Below are 25601 nucleotides of genomic sequence, written 5' to 3'. Positions count from 1 at the left end.
TAAAGATCATCTCATCCAAATCTCTCATTTTTAGATGAGAAAATTTATTTAGAAGAATCATTTAAAATACAGTATGAAACAAGTGTTGCCATTGTGGAAATAGGTTCTATCTAGGTTTACTTCACCATTGTTTAGCTTTTACTTCCCTTCATTTTGATACCTGTCACCAACAATTACTAAATATGCCCATTAAGACTTTTGCTCAGATCTGCATCAGCCTGATTCTGTCTAGCTGGGAGCTCTTAAGTTCTAAGAACCTAAATTAAATTTGATGGTTAGTATTATCTTGGAGTGGTACAATTTACATTTTAAAATAACTTCTAAGATTTGGGAGGGGGAAGGGGTTGAAACCACTGAATCTTTTCCTTGTCTATACTATATGGCTGATCATTGAGACAAATATTTGAATTTTTATCTTGACTGCTCAGGAAACTTGTTCCATATTTATATACAGGAGTACAGCTTTTTCACATAGTAGTTTAATCCTAGGCAAGTCAGTTAACCTCTCCTTTTGCCAGACCATCAAACATTGCCTCAGAAATTAGATGAAAACATAATTGGGAAATATTTAACAAAATAAGTAAAAATATAATAAAACACAGATAATATTACATTTTAAAACTAAGTCAGTATGTGGCTAGCAAAAAGTTCTTGTACAAATTATTAGCCCATTTATTTTTGAGTTTGAGGCTTCTGTTCTAGACAACAAAATAATAGGTGCTATTACAGTCTCCATCCAATTTAAACCTGCTAGTATGTCTCAGAATTTGTGATTCTCATTTTGTTGTGTCAGATGACTAGTAAGCCTGCGTCAAATGACTTCTAAAAGATGAAGACTTAAATTTAAAACCTAAATACTTTGCTGGACAAATCAATTCTTTCTACATAGGAATTATGTATACATAGTTAAATCAATTAGCAAGTATTAAGTAAGCATTTGCTTGTACTGCAGATATAAGTACAAAGAATGTAACAAGGTAAAGAGAGGTGTGTGTGTGTGTGTGTGTGTGTGTGTGTGTGTGTGTGTGTGTGTGAAGTAAATACAAACCTATGCAAAATAGTTTAATACCAGATAGTCTAGGAGGACTTCACAATTGGGAGAATTAGAAAAACTTCAAGCAGAAGATGGTGCTTAATTTTACCAAGCTTCTTAAAGGGAAGAAAGGGATTCTTGGATGTAGGTAGGATGGAAGCACATTTCAGGTATATGGAATGACCAGGGCAAAGACACTGAGAAAAGAGGCAAATTTGGATAGTTGGGGAATGAGAATAATTTGCAAAGAGACTGAAAAGGTAGGATGGGGATGATTGTTTAAGTCTTCAGAAGTCAAATAAAGGGATTTTCTCTTATCCTAGTGATAATTAGGAAGCCACTGGAATAAATTGCCTATGAGATTCATATGGTCAGATCTGTATGTGATAGTTTTTCATATATCCTCTACACTTTAGTTTATAGGAACACAGAATTTAGAGTTGAAAGGGGGATGTTTAATATCATCTACTCTGATTCATTCATTTTACAAATAAGAAAACTGACACCTAGAGAAGAAGTAACTTGGCATTATCTTTCCTAAAATTTGACAAAAATTGGGCTTGCAGAATTGGCCTGGTTATTGCGTTCTGTCCAGTGGTTCTGAATGTCATATTTCCTGGTCTACTACTTGGTATTTCTTAGTCTTCTAAGACATGACTTTTATTGATGCCAGATATGAAGCATAATGTTTAAATGAGTATGTTTGAGGTAAAAGATAGAAGGTATTACAATATCCACATACTACATAAAAAGAAGTATGTCTATGTGATTTTTGATCTTAGTTCTGTTCTTCATTAACTGCAGTTGAAAAGAAATCCATGAATCAGGCGTGGGAAATTGTGTGGGTACTTAATAGTTCTGCACTAAATGGTGTTTATTTTTAATCAAGCCTTTATTTCTGATGCTAATGTTGTATGGAGAATGGAGGGAAATCATATCCATGAAAAATCTGGAGAGTAGCTAGGTAGGCTGGGAGGTAGCAGGGAAAGGTCAGCCACAGCAGTTATAACCAAATTTGTATGTGGACTGGCAGTTTTCAGAGAAATAAATCAAAGCTATCAACATTCATGTGAAAAATATTCAAATTCACTTCTAATTACAAAAATGAACATAAAACAACTCTGGGGTACCTCTTTATATCCATGAGATTGGCTAAAATGACAAAAAAGGAAAATGACAAATACTGTAGGGGGTGTTAGGAAAGGTATACTAATGCACTGTCAATAGGGCTGTGAACTAGGCTAACTGATCTGGCAAGCAATTTGGAACAATATCCAGAAAACTGCCAAATTTGATCCAGCAATTCTGCTACTAGATCTATGACCCAAAGAAATGAAAGAAAGGAAAAGGACCCATATTTACAAAAAAATGTTTATGGCAGCTCTTTTTGTGACAGCAAAAAGTTGGGGGAAATGGAAGTATATCCATTAATTGGGGAATGGCTGAACAAGTTATGGTCAGTGAATGTAGAATACTATTGTGCTGTAAGAATGTTTAAGGGAATAGTTTCCAAAAAACTTGGAAAGACTTATATGAACTGATGAAGATTGAGGTGAGTGTAATCAGCAGAACAATTGATGCAGTAATAGCAATATTATAATGATAATCAACTCTGAAAGATATAGTAACTTATCAGCACAATGACCAATCATAATTCCAAAGAACTCAAGATGAAATGTGCTATTCATGTCTATGTAGAGAAATGATGGGCTTAGAGTGCAAATCCAAGTACAGATTGGTGAAAGTATGAACTAATTCAATCATTTTAGAGGGCAATTTGGAACTATATCCAAAAAGTTATTAAACCGTGCATATTCTTTGATTCAGCATTATCTCTGTCCCCCCCCACCCACCCAGAAATGGCTAAGGTGGAAATCTGTTTAGCATATCTTTATATATTTATAATGTGTTTTACTTTGAGAGAGAGAATTTGGACCTGAATATAAAAGCAAACCTGAATTTTCAAAAATAAGAAAAAAGAAACAGGAAAGTCTAAAAGGGAGGAAAGAAAAGTTGGAACAGGTGAATGAATATAATGAGTTAGATTTTCTTTGGGTTTCATTTGAGATACCTTTAGGGGATCCAATTTGAGATATCCAAAAGGCAGTGGGTAAATTGATGTTGGAGTTCAATCAGACTAGGACTAGATATATAGAATGGGAAATCTTTTACAAAGATGATGATTACACCCACAGTAGTGGATGAGGTCAACAAGCAGAGGGAGACTAAAAGATGGCTCAGGGTAGAGCTTTGAGGACAATTCACAAAAGGATCAGACAGGTAGAGAAATCAACAGTAAGCACAGTGTCATGGAATTCAAAAGAAAAGAGTATGTCCAATAGAAAATGATCATCATTGGCAAAGATTTCAGAGAGAGCAAGAAGGACAATGATTAAGGGGGAAAAAATTCTATTTTGGCAATTAGGATATCACTGATGATTTGCAAAAGTAGGTTCATTTGAATGATGAGATTGGAAGTCATACTGCAGAGTATTTACATTCAAGTGAGAGGAGAAAAAGTAGAGGCAGCAAGTATATCCAGTTTGTTAGAGGAGTTTAGATGATTTGGGGAAGATAGATATGGTACAGAAACTAGCTGTGCTGGTAGGATCAAGTTGGGGTTTTTAAGAATGGAAGACACAAGGGAATGTTTATAGGCAGCAGGGAAGGAGTCGGTGCATAGGGAGAGATTGAGATGATAATGATTAGAAAGAGGCATATAAACTAATGGACAGTCTACTTGAGAAGATAGGATGGGATCAAGGATGCATGTGGAGGGGTTTGCCTTAGCCAGGAGACAAATTACCTCTTCATAAGAGATAGGGGTGAAGGAGAAGATAGCAAGAAGGGTGGGTACAAGTCAGCTATTAGGGGAAGGCTTTCTTTAAAAGATGGGTTTTTAGTTTTTAGAAAGCTAGGGAAGCCAGGATGGAGCTGAAGAGGGAAAATATTCCTAGTATAGGGAACAGGCAGAGAAAATGCCCAGGGCCAGGAAACAGAAAGGAGGAAGGTTTTATTGAATTGAAGAATATGTGGGAGGATGTAAGGTATAAGAGAGGTGAGAGGCAACTCTGTTATAAAGGACTTTGAATGTTAAAAAGGATTTTGTATTTTATCCAGCTGATATAGAGCCTCAAGAGTTTATTGTATGTAAAGGCAACATGGTCAGACCTGTACTTTAGGTAATCATTTTGTGGCTAAAATGGAGGATAGGCTGGGGTGTGAAGAGATTTGGGACAGGCTGATGCTCAAGTAAACTATTGCTATAGTTCAGTCATGGAGTAATGAAGGATCTGTACTAGGTTGTTTGCAGTATCTGAGGAGAAAAGGTACCATATTTGACAAGTGTTTAAAAGGTGAAATCAATAAGCCTTGGCAACAGATTGGATATGGGGATGGGGAGTGAGAAATAGTAAGGAGTCATGGATGACACCTAGATTGTAAGTTTAGGTGCCTGGATGGAAGATGGTGGGAAGTTTAGATAAGAAGTTTAGATACAGGGGAAAGATAATGAGTTCAGTTTTAGACATGTTGAGTTTAAGATGTATACTGTATATCCAGTTCAAGATGTCCAAAAGGACACTGAAGATGTGAGCCTGGAAGTTAGCAGAAAGGTAATAAGGCAGGATAGGTAGAATTGAGAATCATCAGCAAAGAAATGATGATTAAATCCGAAGCACCTGATAAGATCACTAATTAAAGTAGTATAGACAGAAAAGACAAGGGGAACCAGGACTTCTAGAATCTTGTGGGACATCTGTGATCAGAAGGCATGATCTGGAGGAGAATCCAGCCAAGGAAGGAACTATCTTTTTCCTCTTTTAGCAGAATGCCTGGGACTAGTAGGCATGTATATTAATGGATCAACAGTGTCATAGGCTTCAGAGAATTCAAGAAGAAGAAGAAGAAGAAAGACTGAGAAAAAAATCCATCAAATTCGACAATTAAGGATGCAGTTGGGTGGCTCAGTGGATTGAGAGTCAGGCTCAGTGATGTTAGTTTCTGGGTTCAAATGTGGCCTCAGACACTTCCTAGCTGTGGGATCCTGGGAAAGTCACTTGATCCCCTTTGCCTAGCCCTTACCATTCCTCTGCCTTGGAACCAATACAAAATATTGATTTGAGACAGAAGATAAGGGTTATTAAAAAACTGACAATTAAGAAATCATTTTGAGGGGGCATGGATGAGATTTGGGAGCTAAATTGTAGGGGTTTAAGAAGAGTAGAGAAAGTAGTGGTTTAAGAGTTTTGTCACAAAACATAGTAATGCTATAGGACGATAAATAGAATGAAAGGACCAAGTGAAGGTTTTTTGAGGATGGGGAGACATGGACATGGTTCAAGGGATGGGGGAAGGGGCTAGTACACAGGAAATGTAACACATTTGGAAACACAGATGGAAAATAAATGATAGTGGGGATGACAGAGGAGCCAGTCTTTTGGAGTAGATGGGAAGATAGAAGTTTGTTTTGGAAGGAGTAGAGCCACCTCTTTATCTGAGAGGTGAAGTTGGTGATAGTGGCAGTGAATGATGTGTGTTGAAGAAGAGAGAGTTTTTAGTGAATGGCCTCAACTTTTTCTGTAAAATATGAAGCAAAGTTCTTAGCTGAGAGAGTATGAGGAAGGGGAGCCATAGAAGGTTTGAAGGAAGATGAAAAGGTTTGGAAGAGCCACTGTGGAAAGTAAGATTGTACATTTTGTAAAGGAAGTGTAGAAGAATTGCCTTGCAGGAGTGAGGACCCGGTTACGGTGGTGTAGTATACTAATAGCCATTTCATTAAGGATAATTCCCTTACAGATCTGCTAACCTTTCTCCTGACTCTCAGTCCTGCATTTCTAGCTCTTTTCTGGATATTTTTTTCTGCAGGTTCACAGGCCCTTCAATTTTATGTAAATTTCAAAAATAAATTCCTCTTAACTTGTGAGAAAAAACACTATCCACATCCAGAGAAAGAACTATGGGAACCAATGCAGAAAAACATATGATCCATCATATAGCTCAATATGGATATGATTAGGGCTTTATGTTAAAAGATCACTCTACTGTAAATAAGAATAACATGGAAATAGGCTTTGAATGATGATACACATATAACCCAGTGGAACTGCTTGTCAACTCCAGGAGGGGGTGTGTGGTGTGGAATCATGAATTATGTAACCATGGGAAAATATTCTAAATAAAAAAAAAATAAATTCCTCTACTTCTTTAATTTCTTTTGAGGGTCACCTAGTCATGTAATCATATAGTCATCTTTAACTTTTTTTCCTCTTTCACCCCTCTCATCTAATCTTTCTATTCTGATGCTAAAATATCTCCTCTCTGTTCCAACTAGTCAAGTTGTAGTAGTTCAAACCCTTATTGTCTATGCTATAATAATGTCTTTCTTACTAATCTCCTTGTCTTCAGGCTTTGCTCTGCCAATCTATTCTTCACTTCATCCACTGCCTGAGTAATATCCTACAGATTTTACCTGTAACACTTTCCTCTGGTGCCACAGAAAGTCAAGTCAGAACAAGACTTAGGGAAAAGACAATGAACTCAGTTTCAACTGTTTTATGTCAGTAAGATATCCAAGTTGTAATATCCTTAAGGAAGGTGAAAATGCAGGTCTTGAGTCAAAAGGTCAGTACCATAGATAAAGTTTGGGGAGTTATCTACAAAAAATAGAAGCAAAAGTAAAAGCCCCAGGAATTAATGAATTATAATCAGGATGGTGCAGAAAGAAGAGAATACCAGCAAATGAGAATAAACCAATAAAGGAGATAGGTGGAGTGGTTAATAGTCTCTAGGATCTAAAAATAATGAGCAGAATATAAATCCAAAACTTAGGAGGCTCTGAATATAGTCTTCCATTTCCTTAAGGGCATCTTTGGACAATTTTTTTTTACCTTGTGACTCGGTATTTCTCTCTGTAAAATATGAATGGTATTACTTGTCCCTGCTTATTTCACTCATATTATAAAGATTAAAAAAATTTTAAAGAGGGAATGGTAATAGATATAAGGAGCGCAATGCCCCTGAAACTGAGGGAGGAGTGCATATACAGTGAGATGGTCAGAAGTTGACTGGAAGTCAAGGAGGAGAAAAATTGGAGAAGAAAAAAGAAGAACATTGGTTCTGACTAGAAAGACTTCAGGGACCATAAAATAATAATGGTAGGAGCAGGGTTGAGGAGAAGGTAGGAATTGATGTAGTAGAGGCGTATTGGATGTAGTTTAGTAGTGGATCCATGAAGCCAACAAGATTTAAAGGAGCATGTTCATAAGCAAATGAGAAGGAACCAGTTCCATAGGAGAGCTTGAAGATGTATAAGAAAGAAGATAATTATGAGAAGGATGGTATGACTAAAGGAGTAAGGACTTTATAATTGTTTATTTTTGACAACTTTAAAAAAAAAGGAGTTCCAAATTCTTTACCTCCCTCCCACACTTCCCCCGTCCATTGAGAAGGTAAGAAATGTGATATTGATTAGTCATGTGAAATTATGAAAAATATGCTTCAATCTTTACTCAAACTTCACGAGTTCCTTCTCTGGAGGTAGATAGCATTTTTTATCATCAGTCCATATTGATCAGAATAGCTGTCTTTCACAGTGGATTAAAAAAAAAGAGTAATGGAAAATGTTGCTATTAATGTAGTTCTTTTATTGTGGTTAAAGTCAGTAATGTTGGTTTCGCTCAGTTCACTTTGTATCAGATCATATTAAATTTTATCAGGTTTTTCTGAAGCCATCCTAATAATCATTTCAGGACTTTAAGGAGCTAAGTGAATTGAACCAAGGGCAGAGATGGAGAGATTAGCCTTAATATATAGTAGTGATGTCTTCAGAAGAACATGAAGAGTAAGGGGAAGATGCTACTTCTGAGGCATTTTTAAAACTAGGTTAGAGGAACTAATGACATTCTATCTTCAGCCTTCTTAATAAAAGTCATTTGTTCTGAATATAATTAGTGAACTGTTGGTGAGAGGAGAAAAAAATTTGGATTAATAGTTATTAAAAGGGAGGCGAAGTGTTATTAATGACAGGGAGAAGTACTGGGCTTATTATTTCACTGATATAAGGAAAAAGGTGGCAACTCTGTACTCAGAGTCTGTGTGACTTCCCCAGGGTCATGGGAAGTGACATAAGACTGTGTATATTAGGAACAGGAATTGAACTCAGGTCCTACTGGTTTGAAACTGGTGCAACACATATAACACCTCACTAAACTATCTCTCCTAAGGTGTAAATAAAGGCTGAATGTATGTCTCATCCCTAGGCTTTTTTGAGAACAAATTCCTTGGGTTTTCTCTCTTCATGTTTCCTATCCTGAAATACAGTGCCATAAATATACATCTTCACGTAAGCACCTGTCAAATTTTATTTTAAAGCTACCTTTAGACACTAAACTACTATATCCCAGATAAACAATGCTCACAGTTCTGACGTTCTGTGACTTGAACTGGGTCTTCTTTACATTTTCCCATAGGGTTACCCCTTATATTTTCTGAGTTTCCCAGGGTTTATACCAGCCTCAGGCATTTCTTTATTTTCTAACAAGAACTTTTTACAGTTTCTGTTCCAGATGATCGAGCTGAACAACGAACCTGCCTTATCTGTGGAGACAGAGCTACAGGGTTGCACTATGGTATCATTTCCTGTGAAGGTTGCAAAGGGTTTTTCAAGAGGAGCATTTGCAACAAGCGGGTATACAGATGCAGTCGTGACAAGAATTGTGTCATGTCCCGGAAACAGCGGAATCGATGTCAATATTGTCGCCTGCTCAAGTGCCTACAGATGGGGATGAACAGGAAAGGTAAGAGAAACTCTCTGGACACGCATCTCTCCACTCCAATTCTTTTCAATGTCCCTGTGTTCTCATGATCTATGTTCTAGTTTTGGAATTTAAGAACTGGATAAGATCTTTGCATCTAGCACAAATTTTATCCTTGACCAAGCATCTTCAACAATATTCCCAACACACAGTTTTATAGCCTTTTCTTGAAAACCTCAGGTGAGGAGAAACCTATTACCTCTTGGGAAAGCTCATTCCAATTTTGATATTGCACTAATTGTTAGCAAAGTTTTCCTACTGCTAGCTTTGTAATGGTTCTTTTCAGTTCTGAACTCTCAGACCATGCAGAACAAATATAATCCTCCTGTTTCACAACCTGTCATACACTTAAAGGCAATATCTGGATTATCTTTCTAGGGTTTCTCTTCATATCCTTTAACTGATCTTCATAGTCCATGTTTTCTGATCTTACCATCATCTTGGCTACCAACTTATGGTCAAGTTTGTCTTGTGTCTTTCCTAAAATATGATTCCCAGAACTGAACATTGTATTCTCTGTGTGGTCTGAACAAGGCAGAGTAGCCTGACACTATTGCTCTCTTATTATTCCTTCTTTTAATGCAGACTAAGAAAACATTCACTATTTTGGCCATACTATTCATTCACATTGAGATTGTAGTCCACTAAAATCCCTGATCTTTTTCATAGGAACTGCTTTATAGCCATCTTGCGTTTGCAAAATTGATTTTGAACTTGTATCATACTTTTTACATTTATCCTCATTGACTTTTATTGATTTGGCCTATAATACTAGCTATAAAAATCTCTTGGGATTCTGACTTTTATCCACCTCATGATGAATAACTCTCCAGATCTCCTGTCATTTGAAAACTTGACAAGTATACCAACTATACCTTCACACATGTCACTGATTAAAATGTTGATCATTCAAAGACAAGTTTAGATCTCTAGGATACCCACAATTCTTACATGTTGATACCATGTCATTATTTTATTATATTTTACTATATTTACTATATTTATATAAATAAATACTATATTTACTACATTTTGCATCTAGTTCTCTGTGTGTGTGTGTGTATGTATGTGTGTCTGTCTGTCTCTGTCTCTCTGTCTCTGTCTCTGTCTCTCTGTCTCTGTCTCTCTCTCTGTCTCTCTCTCTCTCTCTCTCTCTCTCTCTCTCTCTCTCTCTCTCTCTCTCTCTCTCTCTCTCTCTCTCTCTCTCTCTCTCTCTCTCCCTCTCCCCCTCCCTCTCCCTCTCCCCCTCCCTCTCCCTCTCCCCCTCCCTCCCTCCCTCCTTTTTCCTCTCCCTTCCTTCCTCCCAGTGAGGCACCTGCCTTTATTAGTGGAAATCAGCAGCTATTATGCAACTTATGGTCTTAAAGCGCTAGCTAGTATTTAGTGATTTGCCCAAAATCACATAGTCAGTATATGTCAAAACTAGAACTTGAATCCATGCTATCTTATCTCCCATTTTAAACATACGAAGCACATATAAAACTTTATCATGTGCTTTTCTATAGCATTCATTTTATATACCAGTCTACTCTGTAAGAAAAGGAACTTAATTTGATATTACCTGCTAGGCAAGCTTTTAATGATCACTATTCCCTTTCCAAGTGTTCAAAAATCATCTTAATGTGTTCTGGGATTTATGTCAAGAAATAGAACTCTAGTTTATAGATTTTACCCTTTTTTTTTTTAAATTGGGACATTTGCCTTTCTCCATTTCTTTATCATTTCCTCTTCTCTTTCCTTTCCTTCAGAAACTGATAGTAGCAGCTCAGAAATTACATCCTCTCTAATGTTTTATAGAACTGCTGACTTGAAACTCATCTAGAACTATTAGGTACTGTCAGACCCTTTCCTCACTTATCTTGGCTTTCTACTCCCTGTGAATAATTTTTGATTTGTCCTTTCCAGTCCGAAGATTAAAAGCAAAATAAAAAGTTGACTAGTGTAGTCTTCTTAGTTTTCTCCATTATCAGCTTGTCTACCCTGAATAGCAGTATTCTCCTTCCTGTGACCCTTTTCTTGTCCTTCATTCCAAATTTCTTTCTGTGGTCCTTAGAGTTACTTGCTAGCCTCAGCTAATTTTGTGCTACAGCTACCTTCTTTATTCTTTAAACCCTTAGTGTCTGTAGTCTTAGTATCAATTCTAAGGGATAGGCAATTAGGATTAAGTGACTTGCCCTGGATCACACAGCTCAGAAGTATCTGAATTCAAATTTGAATCCAATTCCTCTTGATTCTAGACCTTGCTCTCTATTCACTGTGCTACCTCTCTGCCCCTTGCAGATACATCCTTTCTAGGACCTTGCTATTCCTCTGTCCAATTATTTTTATTCATTTCTATATTCTGTGCAAGCCTTTTTGAAATCTGAATTTAATGAGCTACCTGTGCATCTACCCTTTTTAAGTCTTTTTGGGTAGTGCCCATTTTTCCTTCTGATTGGAAGAATTTCTGCTAAGTCCTTAGAATTTTATTTTGAGAGCCACCTCTTGAGCCAGCTTCCTTTGCTTTTGCTTCAGAATTTTTGAGATCTCCCTCAATTAAGGTATACATGTACAATTCTCTTCTTTCCTAGCAGACTCAATAAGATGAACATGTGTTTCCATGTTTTTTCTATTAAGCTAACTCTTTGTTAATCAGAATTGTGTCAAGTAAGCATTTCCATTGTTTCCTTTTTCACTTTTACTAAAGTTTACATACTCATCAGTTGCTCTGGTTAGTATGGAGGGAGAGAAAGAAAATGCCCCAGATACTTAGTTGGAATTCCTAAGCTACTCATCTAATTCTTTACATCTAAGAGGTCTATGGTTATCTTCTAGTGTGTCCTTCCTTTTACTAAATATGTTGATCTTTGTCCAAATGCTTTCTAAAGCCTCTTCTTTATATATTAGTTCATGTTTTAAGAGTCCTTTGAGTTAGTCTTAATGCTTTATGTTCTAAAGACCCTCCCATCTCTTAACATCTCCTGTTCTGAGGTCCCTTCTAACTCTTAACATTCTGTGTTTTAAATTCCCTTTCAGGTGTGATATTCTCAGTTTTATCAGTCTGTACTAAGTTTCATTACATGGGAACTCATTAGATAGCCAACAGTTCCCTCAACAAACATTTCTGAAGTGTCCTCTATCTGTAAGGGACTGAGCTTGGGAAATTCAAATCAAAAATCTAATAAGAGACACAGTTCTCTCTCAAGGGCCCCATAGGCAGAGGAATAACGACATTTATACAGGCAATGTGGTGTGGTAGAAAGAGCACACATTGAATTTAGAGCCAGAAGACCTTGATTCAAATCCTGCATCAGCTACTTGCTGCCCAAGAGACTAGGTAAGTCATTTAACCTCTCTGGGCTTCCATTTTCCCCCTCATCATCCTTCAGTTGCCAAATCTTGTTCATTCAAGCTCTACTACATATTTCCCAATTCTTCTCTTTTTTAAAAAACTCCTATATTTATTACCCAAGTCCTAGCCATAATCACTTCTCCCTAAAGCATGTAATTGCCTCATAGTCCGTATCCTTGGCCAATCTCCCTTTTCTGTACAGCTGCCCCCTCCTCCACAAATCTAAGGCACAGGTCTCATCTTATCACCACCACCCAGTTCAAAAATCTCCCATGGTTTCCTAATGCCTCTAGGATATATTGCAAACCTCTTGTCTTGGTATTTTAAAGAACTTTGCAATCTGGCTCCAACCCAGTTTCCCATCTTTCCTCTTTTCTCCCTAACTTGACCTTTTTTTTCCTGACTTTGTACAAACTATTCCACATCCTTGGAAAAGAGTCCTTCTGTGCTGTCTTCACCTTCCTTCAAGGTTTCATTCAGATGCTACTTTTTCTCTGGTGGCTTCAGTGATCCTTTAGTTGTTAGTGCTGACTCCTCCTCAATTTACTTTTTTTTTAACTGAAAAAAAGTTTTTTTAATTACATATAGAAGCAAATTTTGGCAATTGTCATTTGACGTTTTGTGGCTCAGATTTTCTCCTTCCCACCCACCCCTTGAGGCAGTAAATAGTCTGACATAGGTTATACCAGTGCTGTCATGCAAAACATATTTTCATATTCCTCATACCCCAAAAGAAAACACAAATCACAAGTACAATAAAAAAAAACTCATGAAGGAAATAAAGTCAAAAGTGGAATGCTTTGATCTGCATTCAGACTCCAACAGTTGCTTCTGGGCCTATGGATAGTATTTTTCATTATGAGTCCCTTGGGTTTATCTTGGAGCCTGCTATGCTGATGATAGTTTATCCTTCATGGTTGATCATTTTACGATATATCTGTTATTCTAAACAGTGTTTTTTTTGGTTCTGCTCACTTCATTTTGCATCAGTTCATATAAGTCTTTCCAGGTTTTTCTGAGCTCATCCTGTTCATCATTTTTTATGGTTATTCTATCCATTTCCAATTTTTTGCCACTACAAAAAAGAACTACTAAAAGTATTTTTGTTCAAGTAGATCCTTTTGGGGCATGGTTCCATATTGTTTTTCAGAGTCTTATTATTTCACAGCTCCACAAACAATGTATTAGTGTCCTAATTTTCCCACATCCCCTCCAACATTTATCATTTTCCTTTTTTTTTCATATTAGCCAGTCTGATAGGTGTAAGGTGGCATTTCAGACTTGTTTTAATTTGCATGTCTAATCAGTAGTGATTTGAAGCATTTTTTCCTCAAATTACCTTATATGTATTTCTTTGTGTACCTTTTATCACTCCCTTTTCCCCTTCCCTCCAGGGCCACAAGTAAACTTAGCATTCAGAGTCTATTTTGGTTTTGTCACTGTATCCCAAGGGCCTTATGCACAGTCCCTTGCATATGGTAGGCAATAATTAAATATTTGTTGAATTGAAATCATGGCTGCTGTACAGAATAACTCACAGAGCTGTTGTGGGGAATCCATTAAAATCAGATCTATAACCACACCTTGTAAATTATAAAGGACCGTTGAGAGTCATAAGACATGTCCTTTCCCTTCTTCTTCCTCTTTCACCCCCAAGGGAACTCCTAGCCTAGTAGGGTAGAAAGACCAGTGCCCAGGCAGTTACTGTTCACAAGCCCAGGGGTGATCAATGCAGTTAGGGAAAGACATCAAGCTATGTGAATGCACGAAAAGGAAGAGATCTCTTCTGGCTTTGGCTGGGGAGAGGATCAAAGAGGTCCTCTTGGCCAAAGTGGCCTTTGAATGGGACCTCAAATCATCAGTAGGCATCTGATAAATATAACCTGGGACTTGTGGCAAAATGCAGAGGTTCCTCCGGGGACAAAGAACTATTCATTTGGGGAGGAGCATAAAGGTGATAAAAGATTGTAGAAAGCCTTAAACAATAGGGTTAGTAGTGTGGTCTTGATCTAGTGGGAGTCAGGAAAGCTTTTGAATATGAGTGGCATGATTAGAAATGTGAATTCAGTTTATATTGGTGGTTCATGGGAAGAACAGAATAAGGAGGAAAGAGGCTAGAAGCAAGCCTACTACTTAAGCTTTTATAGTAGACCAGGACAGAGATCATGAGGTTCTGAACTAGGAGACTGACCGTTTGAGTTGAGAGGAGGGGATGAATGTGAGAGATGTGTAGGTTGCATGTATAAGATTGTCTCTCCTGTTAGAATATAAGCTTCTTGAGACCAGGGATTGTCTTTTGTCTTTCGTTCCTTCACTTCTATATAGTTGCTGGCACACATAAGTTGGTACTTAATAAATGTTTACTAATTGGTTGCTTTGGGGGGGAATGAATGGAAGAACTCTTTCAAATGCTTGTATTTGACTGCTGTTCTCAGTCATGTTATTGAAGGCCCCCTTTTTTCTATCCTTCCTCTCTCCTTGACTTTACTAACATTCTTATGTTGAGAATGTTTGCTTTTCTCAGACTAGTTAGCAGGCTCTTACCATTTTTTTTTCCTTTTTGCTAAAGACATCTAAACAACAAGCCTAAAAGGGCTTAGACAGTCTATGGAATCTAGTAATGCTATTTTCATTGTCACTGGTTTAATGTAACACCATTATAGAAACAAACCCAGGATAAGAATGATAGTGCCTGATTCATGCCAGGCCTGGTTAAGCCAAAGATTGTAAGAGTCTATAAATGTACTTTAGTTAAACCCTTACTTTCTGCCTTAGTAGCAACGCTATGACAAGAAGGAGGTTAAATGATTTGCCTACAGTCACACAGTTAGGAAGTGTCTGATTTGACAGATTCTCCCGACTCTAAGCTTAGCCCTCTGTCCACTGTACTATGTAGCCACCCTGATCCACTACTAATCTACTAATTCTAATCTAAGCTAATTTTTTGGCTTTATGTTCTAACACTCAATTTTAAGGTCATTTCCTATGTGAATATTCTGTATATTATATTTTATAAGCATAAGGACAGCCTGATGTAGTACAAAGAGTATTAGAATTAGAGTTGGGAGATGTGGATTCATATCCTGGCTCTGTTTGGTAGGATCTTTGTGACTGATGGGCAAATCCTTTTATTTCTCTGGGCCTCAACTTCCTCATTTGTAAATTGGGACTAAATATACTGATTCCATATAACTCACAGGGTTGCTGTGGAGAAAGAAGCAATCTTAAAGTTAGAAAATATGCATTGTTGGCTTTGGAGTAGCAATATCCTTCCTGCTCTGTAGTCTTAATCTTCTGTGCTCTGAAAACCCTTCTAGTTTTAACATTGTATTCCAAGACTCCTTTCAGAAATATAATTCTGTCCTCTAATGTTATGACCAATTCAACTCAGTTCAGCAAGTATCATGGAGTACCCACCAAATGCATGGTGTTTTTCTAGGGGGGAATCAAAGAAAAGTTCCTGTTCTCAAGGAATTTACAATCATGGCTCTAGCTGGGTACAAATGTTTATGTGATGGGCCTTCCTGTTAAGAAAATTTGAGGTGTACTTTTCCAATAATCCAACAAATGTTTATTAAGAGCATATATGTGTGAGGCAAGACACTATGCTAGCCACTGAAAGATGTGATGTGGAGAATTTAATTCTGCAGGGGTGGTCTGACCATGGTAGACTGCACTGACTTATCATATCCGGCATTTAGGAGGAGGCCCAAGGGAACATTAACTTCTTTTAGCTTCCAACTGCTATTCTATTTACAGTTCACAAAATGCTCAAAATCTTTTTTATATAGGAATTTTTCCTTAGCTTTGTCTCCTATATAATTCCAACTTTTAGGATTTTTTTTTTTGGTGGCTGGGGAAAAGGAAGAAACCTGCTTCTGTTCTCTAAATGTTGGCTATCCCTCCCAATTTCATATCTGTAATATTGACAGCTATGCAATCTACATATTTATCCCTGATAAATGACAAAAACGTTAACTAGTCCAGAGCAAAGGAGAGCTCCTAGGTCGGGACATCACTAAAGACCTCATTTCAGTTTAATATCAACCCATTCATGATTCTTCTTTGTGTCTGGTAAGTCAACTTAATAGTATTGTCATCTAACCTATGTTTCTCCCTCATGTCCATAAGAATAACATGAGAGATTATGTCAGAAGCCATAATGAAATCTAGGAATATTTTGTTCAAAGAAACTTTTTTTTTTTAATCAGCTTGTCACATAGCCTAGTATCAGAAATCAGATTGGAACTGGGTCTCCTGACCCTAACTAAGTCCAAAACTCTAGTACATTATGTGTCAACCTCTCTAAGATGTGATATTGTAGAGAAAAGTGCTGAGAGGGAGAGATAATTACATTAGCAATGTGGTTCCTATTAAAATTTGCTATGGGCAGTTAGGTCGCTCAGTGGATTGAGAGCCAGCCCTAAAGACAGTAGGCCCTGGGTTCAACTGTGGCCACAGATACTTCCTAGTGGTGTCACCCTGGGCAAGCCACTTAACCCCCATTGCCTAGCCTTTACTGCTCTTCCTTCTTGGAACCAATACAGTTGATTCTAAGACAGAAGATAAGAGTTGTTGGGTTTTTTGTTGTTGTTGTTGTTGTTTTTTAATTTGCCACAGTGTTCATTTCTTGGCTTCCTTGACAAATTCAGAGAGGTCTTAGGTTTCAGGGCCAATAACAGATTCCTTAGGCTAATGCCCTATAGTTTACAGAAGCTCATCATTGAATGCTTGACAAGAGTTCTTCATGGGGTGCTTTTTGGTTTGATAATGATACGGATAACTAATATTTATATAATGCATACTGTGCCATTTCAAACCTCCTTACCCTTTAAGATAGGTACTATAGCTCTTATTCTAATTTTGTTTATTAGAAAATCAAGATTTGAAGAGGTCAGGTGACAGCTAGTAAATGCTGATCAAGATCTTAACCCAAGTCTTTCTGATTCCAGATTCAATATTCAATTAATTTCACCCACCTAGAAAGTTAGAACATTAGGACATAAAAGGTCTTGGGCAATGCATTGTTCTTGTTCAGGGTCACTGATTTATCCAAAGGACTGACATCAAGTGTTTTTACAAGTCATAAAGATGAGTTCTTTCTCCTATCTCTTCTGATAAGACTGGCTATTGACTGAAAAGGGGACTTTGGATTTGTTTGGATAACCACTGCATTGGAATGGAATTAGCACTGGACTTTAAGAACCTTAGGATTTGAAGCTCTAAAAACCCATACATTTTCAATCCTCTTCTTATATTTGACAAAGAAACTAAGACCCAGAGGATGAAGTGACACAAAGCCAACTACAGATCCCTAGAGTATCAATATTTTACTAGAGACCTTCACTATCTTTGCATTGGGCCACTCAATCAGTTTCAAACCTAGGTCCTTTAACTCCAAAGACAAATCCAATGCTTTTTCAGCTATGTTGCACTTCTTTGGAGTCTGAAAACTAGGCTGGAAGTGCCTCCCACTTAGCAAGGGATCATGGGATTTAAAACTAGAAATGATATTATGGATAATCTCTTTCAACCCTCTCATTTACGGAGGAGGAATTTGAGACTCAAAGACTTTCCCATCATCACAGAGAGAAAGTAATAAGTAGGAAAACATCTTTTTTTGGCAAGACACTTAACCCTTTCTGGATATTCGTTTCTTCATCTGTAGATTGGGATAGCAATATTGACATTTCCTACTCCATAGGGTTGTTGTGAGTAAAGGGCTTTTGTCAAGATGAGGCAGGCCCACAGATGGAGAATAATATACCTGTAATCATATCACTGGTGTGTGCTAGAGGTGAATCTTGGACCTATCTCCTAGTCTAGTGTTCTTGCTATATAACAGGCTGCTTTTCCAAAGCCTCAATTGTCTTCTAACATCCTGCTAACTGTGTGACTGTTTCAGTTGTTCAACATTCCCTTTCTCACCTCCCCATTTAGTTTCTACTGAGTTGTTTCCATTTCCTGCTTTTGCTGCCTGGTTCCTTCTTAAAGATATATCAGTTGTGATCTGTTTAGTATAGCCCCTGAATCTTCCATTTTGTAGGGGTGTGCTAGAGCAGCTGGAACCAGCTTTTGTTAAATTTTCAGTGAGCATTTACACCTCATAAATTGGCAAATGCTACAAATCAGGGCTTGCTTTGTTGTTTTGTTGTCTAGATTTTAAAAAGTGATGGAAAAAATGTTAATAATACGGATTAAACCTAAAAACCCCTTCTAGCTGATTGTTAAACATTTATCAGCATCTCTTACTATTAGTTTTTAGGGGCTACTTACTATACAGTCTGCCAACCTTCACTTTGAAGAGTTGGGTTTTTTTCCTCTTTTGCTAGTCAGCTAAGTTTTCTCCCCTCCTTATAAAGTGGGTGGTTGGGTGGAGAGGTAGCAGTGGGCATTTTGTCGAAGGCTACTAAAGTGATCTGTATTTGCCTTATCACAGCCAATTGAGAGAGAAACACTGACATCTCCTGGTCATTGCCAAGAAGGCAAGACTAAACATGTAACAAGCATTTTGGCCTGATCTATTCAGAACAGCATCGAACCATTTAACATTCCTTAGACCTAGACTACAAAATGCTAACGGCAGAATGGACTCTGAAACATACATCAGATATTAGAGTGGAAAGGAACCTTGAAATATAGAGTATTAGATCTGAGAACAGTGAATATTAATACTGGAAGAGACCTTAGAGCACAAGATGTTAAAAGTGTCAAAACTCCTTTAGAATACAGAAGGCTTGATGTCTAAGGTATCTTAACAGTCTAATCCCATAAGGAAACTGAGGCTCAGGTAGGTAACAGAGATAGCACCAGAGTCCAGGTCTGGTACTCCTGAGTAGGAATTTTTCCATTGAACCATTGCCTCCTTAAAAACAACAACAACAACAACAACAACCTCTTTTCCTTCTCTGAAAGTTCTCTCACACAATGAGGATTCTTAGCAATTAAATTATTAACTAGCTACTTAGTTAGCTATTAAGATAAAAGGTAACTAGATTTCTAATGAGAGAGAAAGAGCATTATGGTTGGGCTTCCCCACTCATCAGGGTGTGGAACTGTTAGGTTGTGTGGAAATTGAAGAAATTGTTGGTGTATATATAATCTAAAGAAGCAGAATTATTGAACTCATTTCATTTATTGGTTAAAAAGTTTAAAAAGTCATGTTAAAATTCATTTCAGCTTTCCCTAGTCAATAAGGATATGAACAGTTCTCAAAAATATTCTAAACTATTAACAATTATATGAAAGAATGTTCCAAGTCACTTATAATAAAAGAAATTCGACTCAAGCCAATTGAGAGATTTTACCTCATGTTCAGCAAAACTGGCAAAGATAACAAACAGTGGGAATAGTCAGTCGTAGAAAGGTCATGAAAATATGGGCACATGGGAGAACTATTGGGGGAACTGTAAAATGATCCTGTAATTCTCAAAAGTAATTTGAAATAATTCAAAGAAAGTATTGAAAATGATCATACCCTTTTGACCTAGAGATTCCATTGTTACTTATTGACCCTGAAGAGGTCAGTGGCAAAAAGAAAGACCTCATGTACTAAAAATATAGAGAGAGGGCCACTTTTTGTGGTAGCAAAAAATTGGAAACAAAGTAGATGTCCACTAATTGGGAAATGACTTAACGAATTGTGGTTTATATTTGGTAATGGAATACTAATACTACAGTGATGTCAGAAATGAAGAATATAATAAATACATAGAAGTATGGAAAGATTTAGAAACTGATCTAAAATAAGCAGAATTGGGAAACGGTATACACGGTCCCCACAACAATATAAACAAAAGGAACAACAGTAGCAAAAACAACAAACATATGCAATTGAAACTGAAGATTACAAAGTTATAATGACCAAACTTGGCTTTAAAAGAAGAAATTTGAGACTCCCAGGTCCACTTTTTTGTTATGTTACTTAAGTTTGCAGATCTTGGAGCTTTTAAATTTTGTTTTGTATTTTTTATTCTGAGAGTATGTGGAAAGATAATTATAATGGGAAGTATAAATGATATAAAAACACATTATGTCAATATCTAAAAGGGGAAAAAACTAATTTCAAGAAATATTTATTTAAGTACCTTCTTTAGCATGCAGGGTCCTGAACTTGTTTGAAGCTACAAAAGTGATATGACAGATCTGATTTTGAAGAAATTTATAATTTAATAGAGAAAAAGATATGCAGAATAAGTGTAAGTGTAAAATTAATATAAAAAATACTCCAAGTATTATATTTAATAAGATTTATTAATAATAACTTGAAGCCAAAAGGAAAATAAAAGGCTAGAGAAAAAAGAAAGAGCTCACCCAGCCATGCATATAGGAAAAGAGAGAGTGGGCACGGGCCAAAACATCCAACTATATATAATACGTAAGCATGCAAGGTTGGGATGAAAGAGGAAAGGGATGCTGGGAGATGTAGTTCAAAGATACAAGATTTTCTAATTACCCATAAGGATGATTCTAGTAAGTTTAGAGCAAAGGATAGTTTTGGGCAATGTACTACAAGTTACTTGAGGAAGGAGAAAATTTCTATATTTTAGTGGTCTCAAGTTACTTTTCTCAGAATAATCCCATTATATTTGTGATCCGTTTCCCTGAATTGGCTATTGTTACATGGATGATAAGTATCAGAGCTAGGATTTGAACTGGGGTCTCATAATTCTTTGAATATTCACTATTTCCTCTCCAAAGCCATAAGAAGGGACTGTTAAGGTCCTTTCCAATTCTAAAATTCTTTGATTCTATAAAATGTATCATATTCAAAGAAGACTCCATTGAGGAGGTAGCACCTGATTTAAGCCTTAAAAGGGTAAACTGTACACAGATTTTTATGTAATTATGATACACAATTATGTTATTGTTCAGCCATTCCAGTTGCATCTAGCTCTTTGTGACCACATTTGTGATTTTCTTGGCAAAGATATTCAAGTGGTTTGCCATTTCCTTCTCCAAACACCCAATTATACCTAACTGGAAACTGAAGGGATGTCCATCAATTGGCAAATGGCTGAACAAGTTGTGGTATACAATTCTATAGAATACTATTGTGCCATAAGAAATGACACACAAGATTATCACAAAAAATCCTGGAAAAACTTATGTGAAATGATGTAAAGTGAAGTGAACAGAACCAGGAAAAAGTTGTAAATGATAACAACCTGAGGTTGAGCCTTGACTTGCCTATTTACTAACTCTGGGACCTTGGAAAAGTCATTTAACCCTGTGGGCCTCAGTATCCTCACTGGATTGTCACTAATGGTCTAATAGCAGGGTTTAGAAATTACCTTTAGTGACCTCAAAACTGCTTGTTCTCTTGGTTGGAAGTAAGGCCTAGCAGTTTTTACCCTGGAAAAGAGATTTAGTGAGAGTTTACCAAGTACTTTCCCCACAAAAACCTGATGAAAGTGGTTCTTCCCACTTTTTTGATGAAGGAAAACCAAAATCCCCAGTGATGAAATAATTCACTCGTGTACATGCATTAGTAAATGACAGAGTAGGGACTCAAAACATGTCTGCCCATTACAAATGCAGGGGCCTTCCTACTATATTCTGCTACTCCTGTTACATGGGAAAAGATTCAGGCTGTTTTCCTTGGTGCCAGAAGACTGAAGTAGCACAAAGTTTGACTTGGGCTTGAAAGAAGGAAAAACATCTTAACAACCAGAGCCAGCCAAAAGTATAAACAGGAGGTAATAAGTTCCTTATCAATAGAAGTGTTCAAGTTGATGACTGCTGAGCCACAATATTAGAGCAGAAATTCCTGTTCAGACACAGGTTAGGTTATTTTTCACCAACAAAGTCCTTGGCACCATCAAATGTCAGAATCTGATATGATTTTATCAGAGGAACTGATGTTTAAGAGAATGCCTCACTATTTATTTCTACCTTACAGGCCAAAAGGCTTTTCCATCTAACTTGCAGCTGAAACTTCCAATGGATATTGTCTCCCCATCAAAGTACGTGCTCAGCTCAGTGCTTAGCATGGTGCTTTGTACACAGTAAACATTTGGCTTAGATTCCATAACTTTGATCCTTGGAACACATTTCAGTGATTATGCCTCCAGCATAATGACAGAGGAAAATCTATGATAATCACACCAAAAAAGGAAAAAAGAAAAATGCTTTGTTGGAATATCAGGGTTGGTTTCAGTAAGAAGTTATCTCTCTTCTGATGATATTTTATGCATTTACTATTATTTTTACTGTGGTTCTTTGTGTATCCTCTATTAATATTTTCTGCATAGTAGAATGGAGAGAGCCTTGAGTTCTTGAAGTCAATAGAATGAGAGTTCAGCAGATCCTAACAAGCTGGAGAGGTTTTAGGGTAGGTCCTTGGGACATCCTGTGTATCCATCATCCATTTGTCCCAGCATCTGACTTCAAAGGGATTCCAGAAGCCATCTAATCTATTTTTATCATATTTTAGTTATTTGTGTATTCATTTTCTCCCCACTAGTGCACAGTAATCTCCTAGAGAGTAGTAGGTTTTAATAATATTTTTATCTCCCCTAGTCTCCCCTCAACCTCCCCTAGCTCTAGTATCAGGGATTATAACAGATACATAATAAATATTTGATCTTTCTTGTTCTCACTTTCAAAAACTGATTTTTGCTTTGGTTTTATGATGATAATAGGTCATGTTTCCTAAAGCATAGATCTGACTAATTATTCAATAATTTATTAAGCACCTACTATGTGCCAGGCACTATGCCAAGCTACAATAATATATTCCCCCATTCAGCAAGCTATAATTGCTCCATATTAACATCTTGTCAAAAGGAAACTCATCTATTTGACATTTAAAAATCTTTATAACTTGGCCCCTTCCCATATTTCCAGCCTTTTATACATTATTTCCCTTCACACACTCTACAGACAGCCATACAGACTGGTAAACTTGCTGTCCTTCACATATAATATTTTACCTTCTGTCTCTATGACTTTGTGCTGGCTGTCTTCTATGCCGGGAATGCTTTCCCTCCTCATCTCTGCCTTGTTGAATACAGGATTTTTGGAAGACTTAGTGTCATTTCCCAAAAGAGACCTCTCACAGACCCCCAAAATGCTAGTCCTTTCCTCTCTAAGGCCACTTTCCACTGGATCTGTATTTATCCTTAAAAAACAACAAAAAAAAAACCCTTATCTGTCTTAGTATCAATTCTAGAATAGAAGAGCATCAAGGACTAGACAATGAAGGTAAAGTAATTTGCTAGGAAGTGTTTGAGGTCAGATCTGAACCCAGGTCCTCCTGCCCCCCCCCCACCTGACACTCTACCATGCTACCTAGCTGCCCCAATTCTGTACTTATCAGTAATGTGCTGTTTTATGTATATTAAAATTTAAGTTTCTTGAGGTTAAGGACTGTGTTTGTCTTTGTACACTCATTGTTAAGCTTAGTTGGCTAGCACCTATTAAGTGTTTAATAAATGCTTGATGATTCTATACCTTTAGTTTCTCTTAATCTGGTCCTTAGAACACTTTTGTACCATATGTAAGACAATAGTTAATATCTTCATTTTATGGTTAGAGCAGCTGGGGTTCATAGGGAAGAAAGTGACTTGCCCAAGGTCATACAGAGAGCAAGTTGACAGTTCCAAAACTCAAAGGTAGATCTCTTGACTCTGGTAGTATGTACAGTAAATACCTTTCTGATCCCTATCATTTGCCAACTTCCCCCTTTCCCTCAAGGGAAAAAAAAAAACCTGTACATAATAAACTATTATATAATGATAAAAAAGGATTTTTTATCTTTTAAACTAAAAACTGCTTAGTGTTTTTTTGTTTAGAGTTTTTTAAAAACAAACTATTTTCTGTATTTTTATCCTCCTAATTGCTTCATTTGTTCTAATCCTTCCATTGCTTCATTTTCATGTATTTCTCTATGAACCTCTGTTCCTTCTTCCTAAATATAAGGGAATTTAAATTGGAAATGTGCTTCCAACTCTCCATGACACTGTGTCCAAATACTGGCTGCCTCCTTCTCGAGGTCTTTCCTAGCTCTCCTGTTGCATGTTCTGTGTTCTAACATATTTTCTAAAGTCCTTTCCAGCTTCTTGAACTATTGGCCTCACAAGGTTGTTGTGAGAAAAATGCTTTATAACAGTAAAGTACTATAGAAAGAAAAGTGAGCTATTGTTGTTATTATTCCGTATTTCTGGAGATGTGTTTCTAACTGTTCTGGCATCTGTTTCCTTTCAGCAATCAGAGAAGATGGCATGCCAGGGGGCAGGAACAAAAGCATCGGGCCTGTCCAGGTTAGTACTATGCCCTACCTACCAGGCAGTATGTATCTTTCCCATCTGTTCACCCCCAAACCTTGTGACTACATTGGTGCCAGAGCCAGTTTCCCCTCATGCCAGGACCCATGGAATAGTAGTTGCCTTTGCCCTGCAAAAACATCCTTAAGATTTTTAACAGACAATGCAGCAGGGTCTTGGTGGAAAGCTATTTTTCTAGCAATTCTTAAGTCTCTCTTAAGATTTATCTTCTGATCTGTGTGTTATCATGGGCAGCCTCACCCTTCAAAAATGAGCAGAACTGCTACTCAATTATTCTAGGATATGTAATCACATTGATTGCCAACATAAAAAGAAAACCTTTGAGCTCTGGTATATTTTATTCATCTCCTCAGGTTATAATGAATTCTAGCAGTAGAAAGTGTATGCATGATGACAATTCTTAAATGTTACCCCCTACTGGACAGCTGTCACCATTAACTGCTTTTGTGTGGATCAAATTCTGTTAGGATTTTCCTGAGCATAAATCACAGGATTTAGAATTGGAAAGGGCCTAGAGAGATCAACTAATTCAGCCTCCTCACTTTACAAATGAGGTATCAGAGGCATTATAATAGAGGTTAAATGATTGGTCGTGGTCATAGAAATAATTAATAGTAAAACCAGGATTCAAACATAAGTTTTCTGTGGACTTATCCATGGTGCTTATTGCAGTACCATACTGCCTCTGTAGACAGGAACTCTAGCCTTTCTATAGAATAACCTATGAGGGGCTAAGATACTTTTTTAATATGTAGGTTTTAAATCATGTGTTGATATGAAGCTGGGACCAGGATTCAAGAAACCTAGGTTTGAGTACTGGGTCTATGTGTGACCTAGCTAGCTATGTGACATGGATAGGGCACTTCCCCATTCTGGGCATTCATCTCCTCATCTAAAACATAAACTGGAGATGGACCAGATTACCTCTGAGATTCCTTCTAGCTCTAATTTTGTATGTCTTATCCCAGATCTAGCATTTGGTGTTCTTTACCTTCTATGTTCTCTTTTCTCTTCTTCCTTTCCTTTCCCTTTCCTTCTTTTTCTTTAAAGGCTAGAACTTCCTCTATCATCTAGCTTTAAAGTTCAGAGACCACTCATAGTCCTGACCCCACTCTGAAGAGGGTTCCATTTCCAAC

The 25601-nt window shown here is 37.1% G+C and overlaps 1 protein-coding gene across 6 annotated transcripts in view; it reads left to right on the top strand.

The window, feature by feature from the left end:
* NR6A1 (nuclear receptor subfamily 6 group A member 1) overlaps positions 1-25601 on the top strand; it is a 261882-nt gene that overhangs the window by 193581 nt on the left and 42700 nt on the right. For all 6 annotated transcript variants that reach the window (XM_056812123.1, XM_056812122.1, XM_056812121.1 and 3 more), the window contains 2 exons: positions 8587-8829; positions 24386-24441. In XM_056812123.1, the coding sequence (XP_056668101.1) occupies positions 8587-8829; positions 24386-24441 (299 nt within the window). The remainder of the gene's footprint in view (positions 1-8586; positions 8830-24385; positions 24442-25601) is intronic.

This window comes from Monodelphis domestica, chromosome 1 (genome assembly GCF_027887165.1).
Source record: "Monodelphis domestica isolate mMonDom1 chromosome 1, mMonDom1.pri, whole genome shotgun sequence".
NCBI lineage: Eukaryota > Metazoa > Chordata > Mammalia > Didelphimorphia > Didelphidae > Monodelphis > Monodelphis domestica.
Note: the sequence above shows the minus strand (reverse complement) of the source record. Positions and strands in the feature narration are given on the sequence as shown.